The sequence below is a fragment of the Apium graveolens genome, chromosome 11 (assembly GCF_009905375.1).
Source record: "Apium graveolens cultivar Ventura chromosome 11, ASM990537v1, whole genome shotgun sequence".
Classification (NCBI taxonomy): domain Eukaryota; kingdom Viridiplantae; phylum Streptophyta; class Magnoliopsida; order Apiales; family Apiaceae; genus Apium; species Apium graveolens.
Window position 1 is genome coordinate 80,436,855 of NC_133657.1, and position 19,730 is coordinate 80,456,584.

General features: G+C 39.6%; 2 protein-coding genes across 2 annotated transcripts; both read left to right on the forward strand.

Moving 5' to 3' along the window:
* The first annotated feature begins 391 nt into the window (after positions 1–391).
* LOC141695634 (uncharacterized) lies at positions 392–970 on the forward strand. The gene has a single exon (XM_074499867.1). The coding sequence runs from the start codon at positions 392–394 to the stop codon at positions 968–970; it is 579 nt and encodes a 192-aa protein (XP_074355968.1).
* Positions 971–3,392: 2,422 nt separating this feature from the next.
* Positions 3,393–3,755, forward strand: LOC141695635 (putative mitochondrial protein AtMg01250). Its single transcript, XM_074499868.1, has one exon. It carries the CDS (start codon positions 3,393–3,395, stop codon positions 3,753–3,755), a length of 363 nt encoding a protein of 120 aa, XP_074355969.1.
* The last annotated feature ends 15,975 nt before the right edge of the window (positions 3,756–19,730 follow it).

Consider the following 19,730-nt stretch of genomic DNA (forward strand, 5'->3'; position numbering starts at 1 on the left):
CAAAACAAAACCTCAGTTATATTCCAACGGACCCGTATATTGGTGGTTTGGGTTGCTACTATAGCGAATGGTAAATTGTGGCTATGCATCTGTTTATTGTTTTAACTTTAACTCTCTCTTTTACTCTCGCTCTTTTTTACTGTATGATATTTTATTTTTTTATACATTTCAATGTATTTTGATCGAATAGTTACACACATTGTTTTTAATTTTTTTCTTTGTAAAATAGTAGAAAAATATCATACTTAACTAAAAAAAAATTAAAAAGTAATATTAAAAAGAATTCGTTTCAAGATTGACAACAGGTAAGTCTCTCCTTCATGTGAGAGTTTTGAATTTGTCTCTCCTTTCTTTTGAAAAGATTGTGTGAGTTTCTGATTTCTCTACAACAATGCCTGATATAGAGATGCAAATGGCGGATTTGGATATAGCAAACGAGGAGAATGAGGAGTTAATTTTCGATGATGGGGTGGAGGAGGAGATTAATCGGTTCGAACTTTATACGGGGGGTCAGTTTTTGACAGAAAAGAATGTCAACATATGTGCCATGAAAACAAAGATGGCAGACTTGTGGAAACCTGCAATGGGCATCAACATCAAGGATCTGAAGCCTGGTCTGTTTCTGTTTCAATTTTATCATAAAGATGATATGAAGTGGGTGTCATCTAATGGTCCATGGACTTTTGATGGTGCGTTGTTGGTGACGAATGTGATCAAAGTGGGAGAAGACCCTACTAGAGTATCGTTGTTTGAGGTAGATTTCTGGATTCAAATTCACGATCTGCCAGTGGGCTACATGTCTGAGGTTGTGGGGAAGCAGCTAGGCAATTTTTTTGGGAGCTTCTTGCAATATGATTCTAAGATTAATTCCAGCATATGGAGGGAGTTTATGAGATTGAGAGTCAGAGTGGACATTCGTAAGCCCCTGAAAAGGAGGAAGAAGATTTGTAAAAAAGATAAAAAGAGGTGATGGTAACTTGCAAGTATGAAAAACTGGGTGACTTCTGTTTTGTATGTAGTTTGCTTTCACATACGGAACGATTCTGTCAACGTAAATTGGAGGATGATACTGAGGAGGTCAATAGGGAATGGGGTCCTTGGCTTCGAGCTCAGTCGCGAAGGGTGGGGGAGGTAGCAGAAGCAAGTGGCTTAGGGAGGACGAAGATGGTGATTGGGGACGACAGGTGGGGATGAATAGCTCCAAGGCGAGAAGTCAGGGATTTCAAAATCCTGATTTTATGCATTCTGGTATGTCATCACGAGGTTCAAGGGATCAAACAACTGTCTTTGCTGATAATCAGGGTAAATTTAATCTCAGAGATATTAATCAGTTACACAAGGAGGGAATTTCAAATGTTGTTGGGCCTGATGGGTTAGACTTAGAGGAACAAAATGGGCTTATTTTTGAAGAGAGGAAAAGACAGAGAAGTGAATTATAAGTTAATGCAGCCCAAGTAAGTAAGAACACCACATCTATGGACTCTAGTCTTTCTGGAACGGATTATCTAGAGACCTCATCAATTTTATTGGCTAAGCTTGCAAAGCAAGCTAGCCAGACGCCATGAATTGCATCAGTTGGAACTGTCGAGGGCTTGGGAACCCTCGAACAGTTTGTGCCCTTTATGATCTTTTGAAAGATCGTAAACCCAGCTTTTTTTTGATAGAAACTATTTCCTTTGCAAGCAAGCTAGAAGAATTAAGAGTTCGGTTTGGTTTTGATAGCTATTTTTTGGTTGACAGAGTAGGTCGTAGTGGAGGTTTAGCAGTCCTTTGGAAACGTCCTGTTCAATGTGAAATTGCAGGATATTCACAACATCATATTGATGTCCTTTTCATGGAGAATAATAATGTTTCCTGGGGAATGTCTTGCTTTTATGGGTATCCTGAGAGGACAAGACGTAGGGAATTTTGGAGTCTAATTCGCAGGTTGGCTAATATATCTTCTTTTCCATGGCTCATATGGGGAAATTTTAATGATTTATTATATGAGTCGGACAAAAAAGGTAAAAATTCTCATCCTTAGTTTTTACTTGAAGGATTTCGTAATGTTATTCAGGATTGTAATCTGTCTGAGCTCGAGTTGAGTGGGGGTAAATTCACATGGGAAAAGAGTAGGGGGACGAATGATTGGGTTAGAGATAAACTTGATCGAGGTTTTGCCACGACAAGCTGGTGGAGCAAATTTCCTATATATAATTTGCAGATGATTTATACTCCGGTATCAGATCATAATCCCATTATGTTGGAATTATTTAAGGCGGATGTGAGTACGAGAAGATTTAGATTCAGGTTTGAGAATGTTTGGTTGAGAGATCAGGATTTTATAAAAGAAGTGACTGATGTGTGGAGAAGCATTCCGGTTACTCATTTGCTTCCCAAACTTATCAATGTTTCATCATTCATGGCTCGATGGGGCAGGCAGTTTTTCAATAAATTCAGAGAAAAAATCAAGTTGCATAAAGCAAGGCTGAGTAAGTTAGTTGATTGCTGTGATCCTAAGAGTGTGCAGGAGTACTTAAATGAGAAGGATTAATTGAATAATTTACTGCTTAATGAGGAGATATACTGGAAACAACGAGCCAAATTATTTTGGCTCCAAGATGGTGATGAGAACACTAAGTTATTCCATTCCTTTGCTTCAGCAAGGAAGAAGGCGAATAAGCTTAGCTTTTTAATCGATAATAATGGCAATAAAGTGGAGGATCAGATGGGTATATGTGAAGTAGTTAGGGAGTATTTCACGTCTTTGTTTACAGTGGATGATACTGTTGGAGCAGTTCAAAATCCTAGTGGCCACAGAACTATTACGGAGGCTCAAAACAGAATGTTGACGGCATAGTTCTCTTTTGAAGAATTCACTTTAGCTATCAAGCAAATGTATTCGGATAAGGCGTCGGGTCCCGACGGCCTTAATCCTGCTTTTTTTCCAGAGTTTCTGGTCGATTATGGGGCATGAGGTGTTTAAATATTGCAAGGAATGGCTGCGTAATAAAAGCTTTCCATGTGAGCTTAATTGTACCAACGTTGTCCTTATTCCGAAAAAAGAAGATGCTTCATGTTTGAAAGATCTGAGACCAATTGCTCTGTGCAATGTTTTGTATAAAATCCTTGCAAAAGTTCTTGCCAACAGAATGAAGTCTATTTTTCCATTCATCATCTCGGAAAATTAATCGGCTTTTGTCCAGAATAGAAGCATAACAGATAATGTATTGGTTGCTTTCGAGTTAATTCACCATATGAGCCTGAAAAATCATGGTACAATCGGGGAGGTAACTCTAAAACTCAACATCAGTAAAGCTTACGATAGAGTAAGCTGGTCTTACCTGAGACAAAGATTGATTACTATGGGGTTCTGCGACACCTGGGTTGAATGGATGATGATGTGTGTAAAAATGGTAACCTACAATTTCTGTTTTAATGATTCAGTTATTGGCCCTATTACGCCTAGGAAGGGGTTATGGCAGGGAGATCCTCTCTCTCCCTACCTTTTTTTATTATGTGTGGAAGGGCTCTCCAATGCTCTTGATGTGGCAGCTGATAATGGAACAACAACTGGTTGTAAAATTTGCCTGACAGCCCTAACAGTAATGCACTTACTTTTTGCTGACGACAATTTTCTATTCTTCCGTGCAACAGTTGAGGAAGCCACAAGCATCAAAGAGTTGTTGTTGAACTACGAGTCATGTTCTGGACAATCTGTTAATTTCCAGAAATCAGGAGTGTACTTTAGTGCAAACGTTAAGCATAACAAATAGGTGGAAATATCTTGTATCCCGGGAGTTTCTAATGATTTGTCGAATACTAAGTACCTTGGTTTACCCTCGTTAGTGGGAAGATCAAAACGGAGGGTGTTTAGTTACCTAAAAGATAAAGCTAGTAGGCGAATTCAGGCATGGCAAGTTAAACCCTTCTCTCAAGTTGGCAAAACAATTCTGATCAGGAACTTAGCACAAGCCATTCCAGCGTACAATATGTCTTGTTTTTTGATTCCTAAAACAATTTGTAAGGAGTTGGAATAGATGTTCAACAACTATTGGTGGAGGTCTGGTAAAGCTGGGGATCAGAAAGGTTTGAATTGGCTATCGTGGAATAACATGAGTAATGTGAAGAGCAAAGGTGGTCTAGGGTTCAGGGATTTATATGGTTTCAACGTTGCTTTACTGGGTAAACACATTTGGTCGTTCCTACACAATCCAAACTATCTGGTGTCTCAGATTTTTAAAGCTAGATATTTTTCAAATACGAGTGTTCTGAAAGCTAAGAAAGGTCACAAAGCCAGGTTTATTTGGCAGGGGATTTGGACAACCAAGGAGGAGCTCTGTAAAGGCTTTAGATGGGTGCTCGGGATGGGAACGAGATAGTTGCTTCAAAGGACCCTTGGTTACGTTTAAAGAGTGATTTTCACGTTGAACATAGTTCTTTTTATGAAGGGAGGAATCAAGTGGTCTCCAGCTTTTTTCAGCACAATGACAGGAAGTGGAATGCTAATCTGGTTAGAGAATGTTTTTTGGAGGAGGATGTAAATGCTATACTGGCTACAACCATTCCTCAACGGGATGTTGCAGATAGGGTGGTCTGGACATGTGCAAAGAATGGTGTGTATAATGCGAAATATGGCTATCATTACTGGTTCAACTTAAGGTATGGTACTGGCAGTGTTCCTCAAAGTGTAAGGTGGAAGAGAGTTTGGCATTTGAAAATTCCTCAGAAGGTGAAGGTGTTTATAAGGAGATTCTGTCGTAATGAGGTTCCGATCAGAAAGAGACTGAGTGCTAGAGGCTTAAGGGTACCTGTCACATGTCCAATGTGTTTATTTTACATTGAACATATGGCTCACCTTTTTTTCGATTGTGATTTTGCTGCTGAGTGTTGGCGTCATGTTGGTTTATGGTACGATTGGAGTGCAGCTGAAAATTCTAGTGATTGGTTACTAGCATAGATAAGCTCTGCGCCTATAGAAGAAGTAACAAAGATTTGCATAGTTCTCCGGGGAGTGTGGTTTTGGCGTAACAAGAAAGTGTGGGGGAGTAAGGTTGTTACCCCTGCTTTTGCTATAAATACCAGTTTTAAGGTCCTATCAGAATGGGTGGAAGCTAGAAAAAAACAGGTGATGATTCGTCCTAAAGGTAATCCAGAGGTGCAGCAAGTTGATCATAGATGGCAATGCCCAGGTCCAGAAGCTTTTAAAATCAATGTAGACGCGTCTGTTTTCTCAAACGCTCAATTCTTTTATGTTGATATGATTATGAGAGATCACTTGGGGTCGTTTGTTGCTTGTAAAGTTGGAAGCTTTACCATAGTTGATACTGTCTTTGAGGCGGAGTTGGTAGGGGTTAAAGAAGCTTTATCATGGACTAAGGGGGGACAATACAGTAATGCCCCAGTGCAGCTTGAAACAGATTCACTGCTCAGTATCAAAGCTATTCTGGAAAATAAGGTGAATGTATTAGAAGTAGGTGAGGTAATAGAAGAGTGTAAGCTGGGATTGCAAGGCTTACCATCTGTTTTACTTAGTTTTGTTCGGAAAACAGCTAACAGGGTAGCACACAATGTCGCTAGAATCCCTTGTTTAGCTAATTCCCAGATTACGTTCACGTCTCCTCCTACGTGTTTATTGGAGGCTCTTTCGTATGATTGTTTGAGTTGAATGAAATTGTTTATTTCAAAAAAAAAAAATATTAAAATGTATTAGATCAAAAAAATGTGCAAAAAGTCAAGCGTCAATCTAATAAAAATGGAGGGAATAATACTTTTTTTAGCTTAATTGGTCTGTTAAAGGAAGGAAAAAATAAAATTTAAAGTTAAATTGGCATCTTTAAAAATTTAATTGCTAGTTTAATTGGTGAAATATGAAATTGTTTGTCTATTATTTTGAAAAAGATGAATTTGAACTTGCGCATTTAGCACGTTACATTTGTTGATTGAAAGAGTATCATCTATATTTACTCCACGTCATTACCCTCTCAAATATATATATATATATATATATATACTTGTTAATATCACATTTATTATATAAATATAATATATATTATTTAAATTTTATGTAAGGTGAAGTGTGAAATTATTTTATGAGAAAAAATATAATTTTTTCCATCGTTAACCAAATTTATTAAATACCAATATAGTAATTTTAATATACATTATATTTTCAAAATTATTAATAAACCAATATAATAATAAAAATTAGTTAAATATTTTATAATATATAAACATAATATTTTTAACTAATTCTTCTCATGTTTAAATTATAAGAATAATACTATTAAATATTTTTCAATTCATTTAATATTTTAGTTTCCCTTTTATTCAATAAAAAAATAGTTTGTTATATATATTTTTTTTCACAAATATATATGTTAAAAAAACAACCATATAATATAATTATTAAAATTTAATTTTTTTTAAAAAAAAACTCTTTTCAGATATAGCTAATCAATATGACTAATACCCCTGCAGTCCAATTGTTTACAAATTCAACAAATTTTACATGACATCTATTTATATTATTTTATCTTGTCAATATAAATAATAGCCTTAGAGATGCTCTAAGGTCTTACAATTGAGTATCTGTTTTAACAAATCTCGAAATGAGCCAGAATCGAATATTAGACAACAAAAAATAAGCGCTTGATCATTTGAGAAATCTTATCTCGCTCTTTCGCACACAATTAATTGGCCCCTGGTATCAATTGGTAATAGGGATGTGCATCCGCCGTAAATGACCCCGTTCTGATCTCTGTTCGGGTTGGGGATCTGAGAAATTTTTCGGGGGGCGAGAAACAAGGAAAAATTTATAAAAATTTCCGGGATCGGGGCGGGGTCGGGGATCAGTGTCTCCATGTCCCGATCTCCGACCATGATTATATAGATTTATAAATAATAATAAAATTATTTTTAAATAAATATAAAATAAATAGCATTTATAATAATATTAGAATTTCAAAATAATATATAATATATTAATCGATTTTTTATATTATAATATAATGTAACATTTTTATCATTTTAAATTTGTCGTTTATTTGTAGTATAAATCAATTTTAATATGATTTGATGTTAAAAATATGAGATATTATCAATATATCTATATATTATCAATTAGTTGATTATTTTTTTATTAAAAAATATATTATATATTATAAATTTATTATTTTTGTAATTAAAAAAATTCCTGTATCGTGGATCCCCGTCCCCTTTGGGGCGGGGATTTGGAAAGAAAAAGATCACATTTCAGGGTTTGGGGATCGGTATTGAATTCAGTGATCGTTGTGGAGATTTCATTCCTCAAACCTGAAGTACACCTGCTAATCCCTATTCGGTAGCAAGTGGCCCATAGTATCGGGAAACATTATGTACCCCCGTGCCAATTCCTAATCGGTAGCAAGTGGCCCATAGTATTAGGACACATGAGAGTAGGGGTGAGTAATGGGTTAGAATCGAATCGAACTAGAATTGTAAGAACCGAGAATTGAAAAAGAAAAATTTCAAGAACCAAATCGGACGTTTTATGAAAGAACCGAACCATAAATTTTGGTTTGATTTAATTTTGAGCCAAAAGAACCGAATTACTGTTTATTTTTAATTATTTTATTATGTATATTATTTTTTATTAATATATTTTATTTGGACCATTTTTGATTATATATTAATGGTAACTTAAAAATTATTAGGGGTAGATTATTTTGCATTCAATTAATTTCTAAATTTAATATAAATATATAATAATAATAATAATAATAATAATAATCGAAATATCATGTTCATTTAGAAAAATGAAAAATGCAGTATAACATCATTTTTATCTCGAAATTAATTATAAGATTATATATGATAAAGAATTAAAATACAAACTTATATATATTATATATATATATATAATATTTTCAGCTTAGTTCAGTTCTTAAGGTTCTAAGATGTTAAGAACCAAACCGAACCAAGAACCAAACCAAACCAAAAACTGAAATTTTTGAAAAAATGAGAACCTGACCTAACCCAAATTAGTTAAGACCTTAACTGAAACCGCAATTTCGGATCGGTTTGGTTCTCGATTCAGAACTGGGTTCACTCCTACGTATAAGGCTTTGTTCGTAGAATTAGTAGCTTAAAATCTTCTCAAATTAGCCTCGTAGTGACTTTCTGCCTGATAACTCTTGGTGGCGGGGCCGCTCCTTGACGCCGTGCCTGGATCCTTCGTCGCTGTGGAGGTGTAGATGTCATGGGGCTCCTACAAAACAACATCGGAAAGGGGGTTTGGGTCCCGCAGCGCCTCCGGTGTGAGAGTAAGAACTCGCTTTTGGGAAAGATGAAGATAGAAAGGAATGCAAGGTGGCTGTGTGTGTATAAGAGTGTGAGAGAGTGATTAACCCCAAAACCTTTCCTCCGGTAGGGTTTAGGGGTTGGTACCTTTAAATCGTAGTCGTTGGTTCTAGGAGCGGAGGACACCTGGCTGGAGCGAATGCTTTACACGTGTCGAGGCGGGACTACTGAGGAATGTTCTGAGGATCCTATGACACATGTCGTGATTATTCCCATGATTGATGGGTGACAGTTGTCCCTATTATGTGCTTAGGCAAGTGCCTCACGTGCTGGGATTTCCCGAGATTGGGCCTGCGGGATTGGGCCAGTTAGGACTAGTTGTGTGCGGGACTGGATTGAGTTAGGAGTCCGGGTCTGGTCCTTGCAGGAGCTACATGTACTATCATATGCCCCCACTCCCTTATGCAGATTTTCTAGATAGGGGAGTAAGGTTGGTTTTGATTTGGGAATTTGAGCTTTGCTTACCCCCAGTCCGGATTTTGTTGAGTTCAGCCAATCAGGACTAAGGTGCTTGTCTTTAAGAGAATTTGAGCTTTGCCTACTCCCCAGTCCGGATTGTGTTGAGTTCAGCCAATCAAGACTAAGGTTTGTTGTCCTTAGAAGAATTTGAGCTTTGCTTGCCCCCAGTCCGGATTGTGTTGAGTTCAGCCAATCAGGACTAAGGTGGCTGTCTTTAGAAGAATTTGAGCTTTGCTTGCCCCCAGTCTGTATTGTGTTGAGTTCGGCCAATCAGGACTAAGGTTATTTTCTTTAGAAGAATTTGAGCTTTGCTTTCCCCCCATTCCGGATTGTGTTGAGTTTATCCAATCAGGACTAAGGTGGTTGTCTTTAGGAGAATTTGGGCTTTGTCTGCCCCCCAGTCCGGATTATGTTGAGTTCAGCGAATCAGGACTAAGGTTTGTTGTCCTTAGAAGAATTTGGGCTTTGCTTGGCCCCCAGTCCGGATTGTGTTGAGTTCAGCCAATCAGGACTAAGGTGGTTGTCTTTAGGAGAATTTGAGCTTTGCTTGCCCCCAGTTCGAATCGTGTTGAGTTCAGCCAATCAGGACTAAGGTTGTTTTCTTTAGAAGAATTTGAGCTTTACTTGCCCCCAGTCCGGATTGTGTTGAGCTCAGCCAATCAGGACTAAGGTGGTTGTCTTTAGGAGAATTTGACCTTTGCCTGCCCTCCAGTCCGGATAGGACTAAGGTGGTTGTCTTTAGGAGAATTTGAGCTTTGCCTGCCCTCCAGTCCGGATTGTGTTGAGTTCAGCCAATCAGGACTAAGGCTTGTTGTTCTTAAAAGAATTTAAGCTTTGCTTGGCCCCCAGTCCTGATTGTGTTGAGTTTAGCCAATCAGGACTAAGGTGGTTTGTCTTTAGGAGAATTTGAGCTTTGCCTGCCCTCCAGTCCGGATTGTGTTGAGTTCAGCCAATCAGGACTAAGGTTGTTTTCTTTAGAAGAATTTGAGCTTTGCTTGCCCCCCATTCTGGATTGTGTTGAGTTCAGCCAATCAGGACTAAGGTGGTTGTCTTTAGGATAATTTGACCTTTGTCTGTCTCTCAGTCCGGATTGTGTTGAGTTCGGGGATTCACAGTGGGAGATGAAGCTTTTTTTGTTTTCCCCCCAATTATTTGAAATATCACAGTTGTCTTTTTTCAAAAGACGGGTCATAATGATGAATGATATTAATTACCGTGTATATGTGTATCACTGTATTTCTATATATTTATGATGGATGGTTAGGATTTGGCCACATGTCGCGGCCCTTTGGGATTCACTGTGCCTATAAAAAGGCCCATCTCCTTTCTTTTCATTTTTACCCTTCTCTTCTCTCTTTCTCTCTTCCTTTGAATCATTTTTGCTGTTGTAGCCGTTGTTACCGCCGTCTGAAACAGGAGTTCTCCGAAGTTTGCTTGTTCTTGCTCGTTCATCCCCAAACCCTCTGTAATCTCTTTTCTTGTAAGCTTCCTATTCTTCTTCTCTTTTTCTTTTTGCTTTATATCCGTTTCAATATCATGTTGTTTAATTTGATTTTGTTTGTTTGGTTTTGTTCTGTTGTTGTGTTCGTGGATTTATTTGGTTGAATGTTGTTGTATATAAGTGTATGTATATGTGTTTTTGCCATATTTTGGTGTTTGATTTCAGATAATCATGGTTCTGGAATTAGGGTTTTTTGGTTTAGTCCGGACTGATGGTTTGGGGTTTGTTTTTCTTTGAGTTTATTGTATTTTGAATCTGGACTAAGGTGGGTTGTGTTTATTGGTTTAGTGTAGTTTTAGTCCAGACGTTTTGATCTGGGATTATAGTGTTTTTGTGGGGATGAGTGTATTGTGTAACTAATTCCTCGTCTCTAGACTGGATGTTTATGACATTAATAAAATTGGACATAGGGTAGTCCGGACCATTATAGGATGCAAGATAAAAATTTGTAGGGATTTAGACTAACCTCTGTCATTTATTTTAGGTATATGGTCCGAACTAAAGCCCGTGCTAGAATTTCTTTCTCTTGCTACACCGGACCTTCGGACTCCGATTCAAGTTTTGATTCAGACCGGACTGAGATGGGTAAAAAGGCTAGCACTTCGGAATCCAGATCTATCACCAAATTGACTGTCAGTAGGATCTCCCCGCGGAAGGTGCCTTGTACTCCGGAAGGGTTGTTGGTTGATATTCCTAAATATTTTATTACGAGGAGCGAGGAGATAGAAAACAAATGGTACTATAGGAGTATTAGGCCCGTCTATGCGAGACAGCCAAATGCTGGTCCGGGGCCGTATTACCGGGCTGAGTTCGATAGGAGGTTTATTAGAAGTATTGTATCCGAGGAGCCGTATGAGTTGAAAGAGGAGTATGCCGCTTTGGATCACGCGGCCCAAGATCCCTCAATCCGGGCTGCTTTTTAGTTGGATCCCTGGATTAAATGGAGGTGGCCGGAGCTTTGGGAGAGAATTCATCAGAGACCGACGGATGGTTTCGTTTCGGTCTGGTTGGAGCATCTCCGGTTCGGGTGGAACCCTCATTGGCATATCTTCCTCCAACATCTCTGTAAGTATGAATATAAGCTTTCTCTGATGTAGATCACTCCCAATGGGATAAAGTGGATGACTTGGTTCATTACTTCTTGCAATCAATTTAAGGTCCAACCCATATTTAAGTTGTGGCATCATATCTTTAGTTTGGTCCGGTCAAGCCAGATGCCGCTGTATGAGATTCGATTCTGGGCCGCGGAGTGTGGCTATGATTCTTCTTACAGGCCTATCATTCAACAATCCTCATTGAAGCACTGGAATGGGGAACTGATTATGCTGAAGGGTTTGGATTTACAGTATCTCCCTCATATTGCTGTTGAGGGAGTCCGGACTAGGTTCCCTTGGGATGTTCTCCGGGGAGACGCTATCCGGCTAGTTTTTTCTTTTTGTGAATGTTTGGGTTTTCAGCTAACCCGAGATACCTTTATGATGCACAAAACTATGCATAGGTTGGGGTGTAAGTGCTTTCTCTTCGGTCCAGACTATTTTCTGTATCTGTAATGCTCTTTATTATTTATTTTTTGTAAAGTACTTGTTCTGACTTGCCTTTTGTTGTGTGTTCTGGCAGGTTTACCTCATTACAATCCGGATATGTCTTCCTCGGCATACATCGATGCCTTGAAGGGTTTAGGGAGCGCCTTCAAGCTGACAAAGAAGGCTGTAGCTAGTGGGTCTGGATCCAATCCTCCTCTGGAGGAAGGCTCTCAGAGTAATGTTGTCTCGAGGCCGGAGAATGATGGTCTTAAAAGGGGTCCGGAGAAGGTCTCTGAGGTGGAGATAGGGGTGAGTTTGAGAACTTGGAAGAGTTTGAGCCTCTAGGGGAGGTTCCTAAAATGGAGGTTACCCGGAGGAGAAAGAGGCTCTGGAGTGTTGGTTCTTAGCCTCCCCGGGTCGAGAAGTCTCATTTTGTTGCTGGTTCCGAGTCTGGGAGAGATGAGGGCAAGGGCGTGGAGGAGGAGGTTCCGGGAAGGAGTGGTCCTGGGCTTGAAGAGAAGATTGCTCATTTTATGGCTGGAATTCCAATTGAGGATGAATGGAAAAATATGAGTAGCTCCGGATTCGATGCTACCATAAAAGAGTGTACTCGCCTCTGGGGCTAGGTACATTATTTTTCTGTTTTTGTTCTGCTTCTTCTGTCTTGCCTTGGAAAATTTTGTAAGATTTACATTTTCCTGTTTATAGGTTGATGGTTATATGGCCAGAGCTGCTTCTCTCGCATATAACGAGTTATAGAATTCCCGGACTACGGTTGCTGACAAGGAAACCTAGATTTATGAGCCGAGGGACCAGATTATTGTTAAGGACACTTCCCTATCCGGACTGAACAAACATCTTAATAACCCGGGCTGAGAATGCTGAGAAGGAAGCTGCTGACCTGAAATCAGAATTGGCTGAGCTCCGGAAGCAGATTTCTGCTGTGAGGCCAGAGGCTGAAGTTATTGCACCTTACAAGAATTCTGAGGAATATAACAGGGCTATCGCTAATGCTGGTGCTCCGGAGATTGGTCGTTGCTGGGTAGTTGTGGAGAAACATATCAAGTCTAATCCGGAGGCGGACTGGGATAGCTTTGTGCAAGAATTTATTAAGGCTAAGCTAGATATCGAGGCTGGACTCGGGGAGCCGGAGCCTGTCAATGGTCCTTGTCCTAGCTTCCTTCCGCCAATTGCTCCGGACTCTTAGGCAATTGAATTTGAATTCTAAACTTGATGTTTTTAGACTGATTGTTGATCTGTATTTGTAATATCGTACTTGGCTCCGGGCACTCTTGGTCCGGTTAATTTCGGTTTATTTGCTTTTGTTTGCTTCTATGTTTGTTGTTGTAGTTTATGCTTGCCTTAGAAATTTTTCTAAGTTAGTTTGGATGCTCTAGTCCAGACTAATCTTTGGTCCAGACTAGTATTGGCTTTTGAGAAAATTCTGTTCTAAGTAAATACGTTTTCACTAGTCCAGACTAATGATTGGTCCGGACTAGTTGCGGCTTCTTTACTTAGAAAATTAGTTCTAAGTAAATATGTTTGCTCTAGTCCAGACTAATCTTTGGTCCGAACTAGTGGTTGCTGTTTACGTAGAAAATTAATTCTAAGTAAATATGTTTGCTCTAGTCCAGACTAATCTTTGGCCCGGACTAGTGGTTGGTGTTTACTTAGGAATTTGATTCTAAGTAAATATGATTGCTCTAGTCTATATTCATAGTTAGGCCAGACTAGTGGATGTTATTTTACTTAGAAAATTAATTCTAAGTAAATATATTTGCTCTAATCCATACTAATCTTTGGTTCGTACTAGTGGTTGCTATTTACTTAGAAAATTAATTCTAAGTATATATGTTTGCTCTAGTCTAGACTAATCTTTGGTCCGGACTAGTGGCTGCTGTTTACTTATAAAATTACTTCTAAGTAAATATGATTGCTCTAGTCCAGGCTCATAGTTGGTCTGGACTAGTGGATGTTGTTTTACTTAGAAAATTAATTTTAAGTAAATATGTTTGCTCTAGTCCATACTAATCTTTGGTCCGGACTAGTGGTGGCTTCTTTACTTAGAAAATTAATTCTTAGTAAATATGCTCTAGTCCAGACTCATAGTTTGTCCGGACTAGTGGTTGGTGTTTACTTAGAAATTTAATTCTAAGTAAATATGTTTGCTCTAGTCGAGACTCATAGTTAGTCCGGACTAGTGGATGCTGTTTTACTTAGAAAATTAATTCTAAGTAAATATATTTGCTCTAGTCCATACTAATCTTTGGTCCAGACTAATGGTGGCTTCTTTACTTAGAAAATTAATTCTAAGTAAATATTCTCTAGTCCAGACTCATAGTTTTTCCGGACTAGTGGTTTGTGTTTACTTAGAAATTTAATTCTAAGTAAATATATTTGCTCTAGTCTAGACTCATAGTTAGTCCGGACTAGTGGATGCTATATTACTTAAAAAATTAATTCTAAGTAAATATGTTTGCTCTAGTCCGGACTAATCTTTGGTCCGGACTAGTGGTTGTTGTTTACTTAGAAAATTAATTCTAAGTAAATATGTTTACTCTCGTCCAGACTAATCTTTGGTCTAGACTAGTGGGTGCTTTTTCGGAAAGATTTAATAAATGTAATATAGAGAAATGCTTTTAATTAATTTGCAATTTCATTCATACAAAATATAAGAAAAAACAAACTGGTTGCTTGTCATATTGGCTACAAGATTTTGGTTGCGTTGTTTGCTTTTTTCTATTGGTTGAACTTCCTCAGTCCGAGTCCATGCCAAGTATTGGGGACTTCTAAGCCATCCATGTTCAGGAGTTTGTAGGTTCCTGGTCTCAGGACTTCTTTGATCTTGTATGGTCCTTCCCATTTGAGCATTAGCTTTCCAGTGTTTGTAGGATCTGATGCTTCTGTGTCTCGAAGAACCAAGTCTCCAACTTGGAAGTTTTTTGACTCTGGACTTCTTACTGAAATGCTCCCTGGTCTTCTCCTTGTATATCTCCATCTACAACTTGGTCCCGAACCTCATCAATGAGCTCCATATTTGTTCCGAGTCCTTCTTCATTGGCTTCTTCATTAAAGTTTATTGCTCTGTGAGAAGGAGATCCCACCTTAATAGGAAGCATTGCTTCTGTGCCATAAGCTAGTTTGAATGGAGTCTCTCTTGTGCTTGTCCAGAGACTTTTTCTGTAGGACCATAGTACACTTGGTAATTCTTCTGGCCATTTGCTCTTGCTTTCTTTAAGTCTCTTCTCAATGTCCCAAAGCAAGATTCTGTTGGTGACTTCTACTTGACCATTCCCTTATGGATATGCTACTGATGGCTTTTTGTGCTTGATCCCGCGCTCCTACAGGTAGGACTCGAATTCTGATCCGATGAACTTTGGTCCATTATCTGATACTAGGACTCTCGGGATCCCGAACCTCTTCAAAATATTGTCCATAAACTTTATGCAGTCCCGTTGGTTTATGGTTCTCAGTGCTTTCGCTTCAACCCATTTGGTTATATAATCAATTGAGACTAACAAGTACCTGAGATCTCCTTTAGCCCATCGGAAGGGTCCCATAATGTCAATACCCCAGACAACGAAGGGGATTGGTGATAGAACTAAGGAAGGTAGGACTGGGCTGATCCGGGACACATTGCTGAAGAGTTGGCATTACTTGCATTTTTTCACGAACTCTATTGCATCCTGATGAATAGTTGGCCAGTAGTAGCCTTGTCTTATGATCTTATGAGCTAGGGCATTTGCGGACATGTGATCTCCGCATATCCCTTCATGGACTTCACAAAATAGTACTTTGCTTCTACTGGGCCGATGCATTTTAGAATAGGAGAGGAGAAGGTCCTGCGGTATAGTAGTCCTTCTTCAAGGAAGAACTTGGCTGCTTTGGCTTTCAGTCTTTGGGCCTTTCCTTTATCTTCTGGGAGTTCTCCTTTTTCTAAGTAGTTGATGAAAGGATTCATCCAGTTCTGGTTGCTTTCGATCTCCAAGACTTCTTCAGAATCAATAGATGGTTTTTGGAGCTCTTCAAAGTAAACTGAGCAGTCCAGAACTGATGAGTTTCGGACTAACTTTGATAGAATATCTGCTTCTTCATTTTCTTCTCAACATATCTGAAGTACTTGATGCTTTGGGATTGAATCTAGGTAACTTTAAACCAGTGCTTGATATTTTTCCAGAATAGGGTCATTTGCTATGTATTCTCCGTTTTTTTACCACTATCTGGGAGTCGCTGTAGATTTTTAAGTCATGGACCCTCAGAGTTCTGGAGAGTTTTAGTCCTACAATCAATGCCTCATATTCCGCGTGGTTGTTTGTCGGGAAACCAAATATATAGATGTCTGAATTGTGAATCCCTCAGGACTTTTTAATATGAGCCCGGCTCCTGACCTCTCGTTTGTTGAAGAACCATCTACTTTCAAGGTCCAGGCCGGATTTGCATCTTGGTTTGTCTCCGGATCTATGTTCATTGGCTCCGGTTCTTCTTCCAGGAAGTTGCATTCGATTATGAAATCTACAAGTGCTTGAGCTTTAATGGAAGTCCTGGGAATGAAGCTTAAATTGAATTGGCTTAACTCCATATCCCAATTGACTAGCCAACCTGAGACATCTGACTTGTGAATTATCTTTCTAAGAGGCTGATTTGTGACCACTCTGATTTCTCTTCCTTGGAAGTATGCCTCAGTTTTCTTGAAGTTGCGACTAAGGCGAAGGCGAACTTCTCTAGTCTTGGGTATCTGGTTTTCACATCTTTTAGTACTTGGCTTACATAGTAAACTGGTTGTTGTCTTCCATTTTCTTCCCAGATTAAGGCAGCTCCTACTGCTTGTTCTCCTGCTGATAAGTATAAGTAGAGCGGCTCTCCTGGCTGAGCTTTAATTAGGACTGGTGGTTGGGAGAGGTTGGACTTGATCTCCTCAAATGACTTCTGGCACTCCGGATTCCAGTATATCTCTCTTTTGTTGTTTGCTCCTTTGAGCAAATCAAAGAATGATAAGCATCTCTCTGCTAGCTTTGAGACGAATCTCCTGAGTGCTGTTAGGGACCCTGCTAGCTTCTGCACTTCTTTTTGGGTCCTGAGAGCCCTCATCTCCTAGATTTATTTTATCTTCTCCAGGTTCGCTTATATTCCTCGGTTTCTGATCATGAACCCTAAGAACTTGCCTGCTCCTACTCCAAAGGTACATTTATCGGGATTCAGTTTAAGTTGGTTATTCCTCAAGTTCTCAAAACACTCCTTCAAGTTTTCTACCATGTCCTGGTATAGTTGTTGATTTAGCAATCATATCGTCGACATAGCACTCCAAGTTCCTCCCGATTTGGGACTTGAATATCTTGTTCATGGCTCTTTGGTAAGTTCATCCTGCACTTGTCAGTCCAAATGGAAACATCACATAAACATATACTGCTCTGTGAGTTATGAATGCTGTCATAGGTATGTCCTTCGGATTCATCTTGATCTGGTTGTACCCAGAGAAGGCGTCCATGAAACTTAGCATGATGTGTCCGGAGGTGGCATCTATCAACTGATCAATATTGGGGAGAGGGCATGGGTCCTTCGTCATTCAAATCAGTGTAGTCCACACACATTCTCCATTTGCCGTTCGACTTTTTTACCATGACAACATTAGCTAGCCACTCTAGATATTTGATTTCTTTGATAATTCCCACTTTGAGTAACTTTTCTACTTCTTCGTCTATGGCTTTTTGCCTCTCCGGGGCGAAGTTCCTTCGCTTCTGCTTGACTAGTTTTCTGTTCGGGTTGACATCCAAGTTGTGCATTGCTATGGACTCATGTAGTCCGGGCATGTCTCTTGGATTCTAGGCAAACACATCTTTGTACTCCCGGAGAAAGGACACTAGTGTTTCTCTGAAGGACTCTTCGAGTCCTGACCCAACTTTCACCTTTTTGTTAGGACTGCTTTCATCAACCTGGACTTCCTCTGTTTTAACTGCAACTTCGATTTTTGCTTGTTCCTTAGTTGAGATCATTTGCTGAATTCGGGCTTCAGAATTTTTTTCCAGATATGTGCTTATTTGTTTTGATTATTTGCCTTTAGTTGCTTCCATGGTAGGACTAGGTTGGTCTAGGACCTGATTTGCCTTGTCGACTATCATGACTTGGTTGCTTGCCAGTTCTTCCGAACTTGGTATGTTTGATTCTATGTCTGGACTTGATTCAATACATTATACTTCTTTTGTTGTTTCTTCCCTTGGTCGGGGTCGGTGCTTCTTTATGCTTTGCTGTTTGCGAAGGGCTATGGCCTTCCTTTTGTTATATTGGTATGTTTCTGCCATGACAAATCCCTGGTTGTAACATGTTTCAGCAACTCCATAATCTCCCTTTATTTCTCCGACTCCTGTTGATGTTGGGAACTTGATCTTCAGATGAGAGATTGAAGTTATTGCTTGCATCATAGTTAGAGCTGACCTGCCAATAATTCTATTGTACGATGAAGGAGTGTTGATGACATAGAATTTGATGACATGAGTTACTTGGTTTGGAGCAGTTCCAAAGATGACAGGTAGATATAAAGTTCCTTGGATCGGGACTAGGTTGTGCTCGAATCCATAGAGTGGATCCTCCCAACAATCATTTGAGAGGACGCTCCCTAATTGCATTCGATCCACTGTGTGTTTGAAGAGAATATTTATTGATGAACCATTGTCTATCAGCATTCTTCTTACTTCATTATCAAAGATGTCCAAGGTGACAACTAAAGCTGCATTGTGGTGGGGGTTGACTCCTTCATAGTCCTTACTGTTGAAGGAGATCACCAGATCTGGGAGTGATTGAATTGAGAGCACTTCTTCGCCGAAGTCCGAGCTTCGTGGTGGGGAGTGGGATCCTCCTAGGACCACATTAACTATGTTCTTTCCTCTCTTTTGCCCCTCTCCTCTGTTGTTGCTGTCCCAGACCAAGTACCTGTCTAGGTTTCCTTTCTTTACTTGGTCCTCGATGAAGTACTTGAGTGATAAGCAGTTCTCCGTCTTGTGGCCATGGGTCTCATGATAATCACACTGCCTATTATAAGGCCTGTTCTCCGGGGGAGTTTATATTGGCTTCGGAGGATAGTAAAAAGGCTTTTCTTTTATCTCCTTCAAGAGGTCTTCCCGGGCCATGTTGAGAGGAGTCCATTCCGGCTCCTACTTCGGCTCCCGGGACTGTTTCGTGGGTCCTGGATCGCTCTTGGATTCCGGCTTAGGACCGAGTCTCTGAAAAACTGAAGTAGATTGTCTTTTTGGGTTCTGTTAGCTTTGTTTGAACTTCTTGTCCTGATTGTAACCACCTTTCGGTCGGTCATCGGAGTTCTTACTCCTGGATCCCCCATTCCGGGTCATCCTCATTGCCTGGAGTACATCAGTTTCCTTTATAAATCTGGCAGCCATGGAGTAAGCTGCTGCCAGACTTTGTGGCTCCTTATTGATTAGTTCTACTATGTATCTTTCATTGTGATCCGGATCTAAGTTTTTTCCTGAAGATGCTTAGAGCTTTACGCTCGTCCAAGTTCGAGACCTTGTTGATTGCTTCCTAGAACCGGCGCATATAGGCTGAGAGGGACTCATGTCATGCTGTCGGATAGTTTTCAAGTGACACATATGCATTTCATGTTTCTTGTTTGCTCAGAACCTCCTGATAAATGCCACGCGGAACTCCTTCCAACTGTGGATGCTTCGGGAGGGGATCCTGCTGAACCATATCTGCGCCCCTCCCTTAAGGGTTGATGCGAAGAACCGGGACTTTGTCAAGTCGTTGTAATAGTATATCTGCGCAATCTACTCAAAGTAGTTCAAGTGTTCTTCTAGGTCTCCCAAACTGTCAAAAGAATCGAAATTGTAGTGCTTTAGGTCCCCCTGCCGGGAAATAGCTTCCAAGGAGTGGCTGAAAGGAGTTAAAGTTTCCCCAATTTCCATTCTCGAGTCTCTGTC

Bases quoted from the DNA above. Each gene is read 5' to 3' on its own strand.
- LOC141695635 (XM_074499868.1), top strand. From the start codon at position 3,393: ATGGTAACCTACAATTTCTGTTTTAATGATTCAGTTATTGGCCCTATT.
- LOC141695634 (XM_074499867.1), top strand. From the start codon at position 392: ATGCCTGATATAGAGATGCAAATGGCGGATTTGGATATAGCAAACGAG.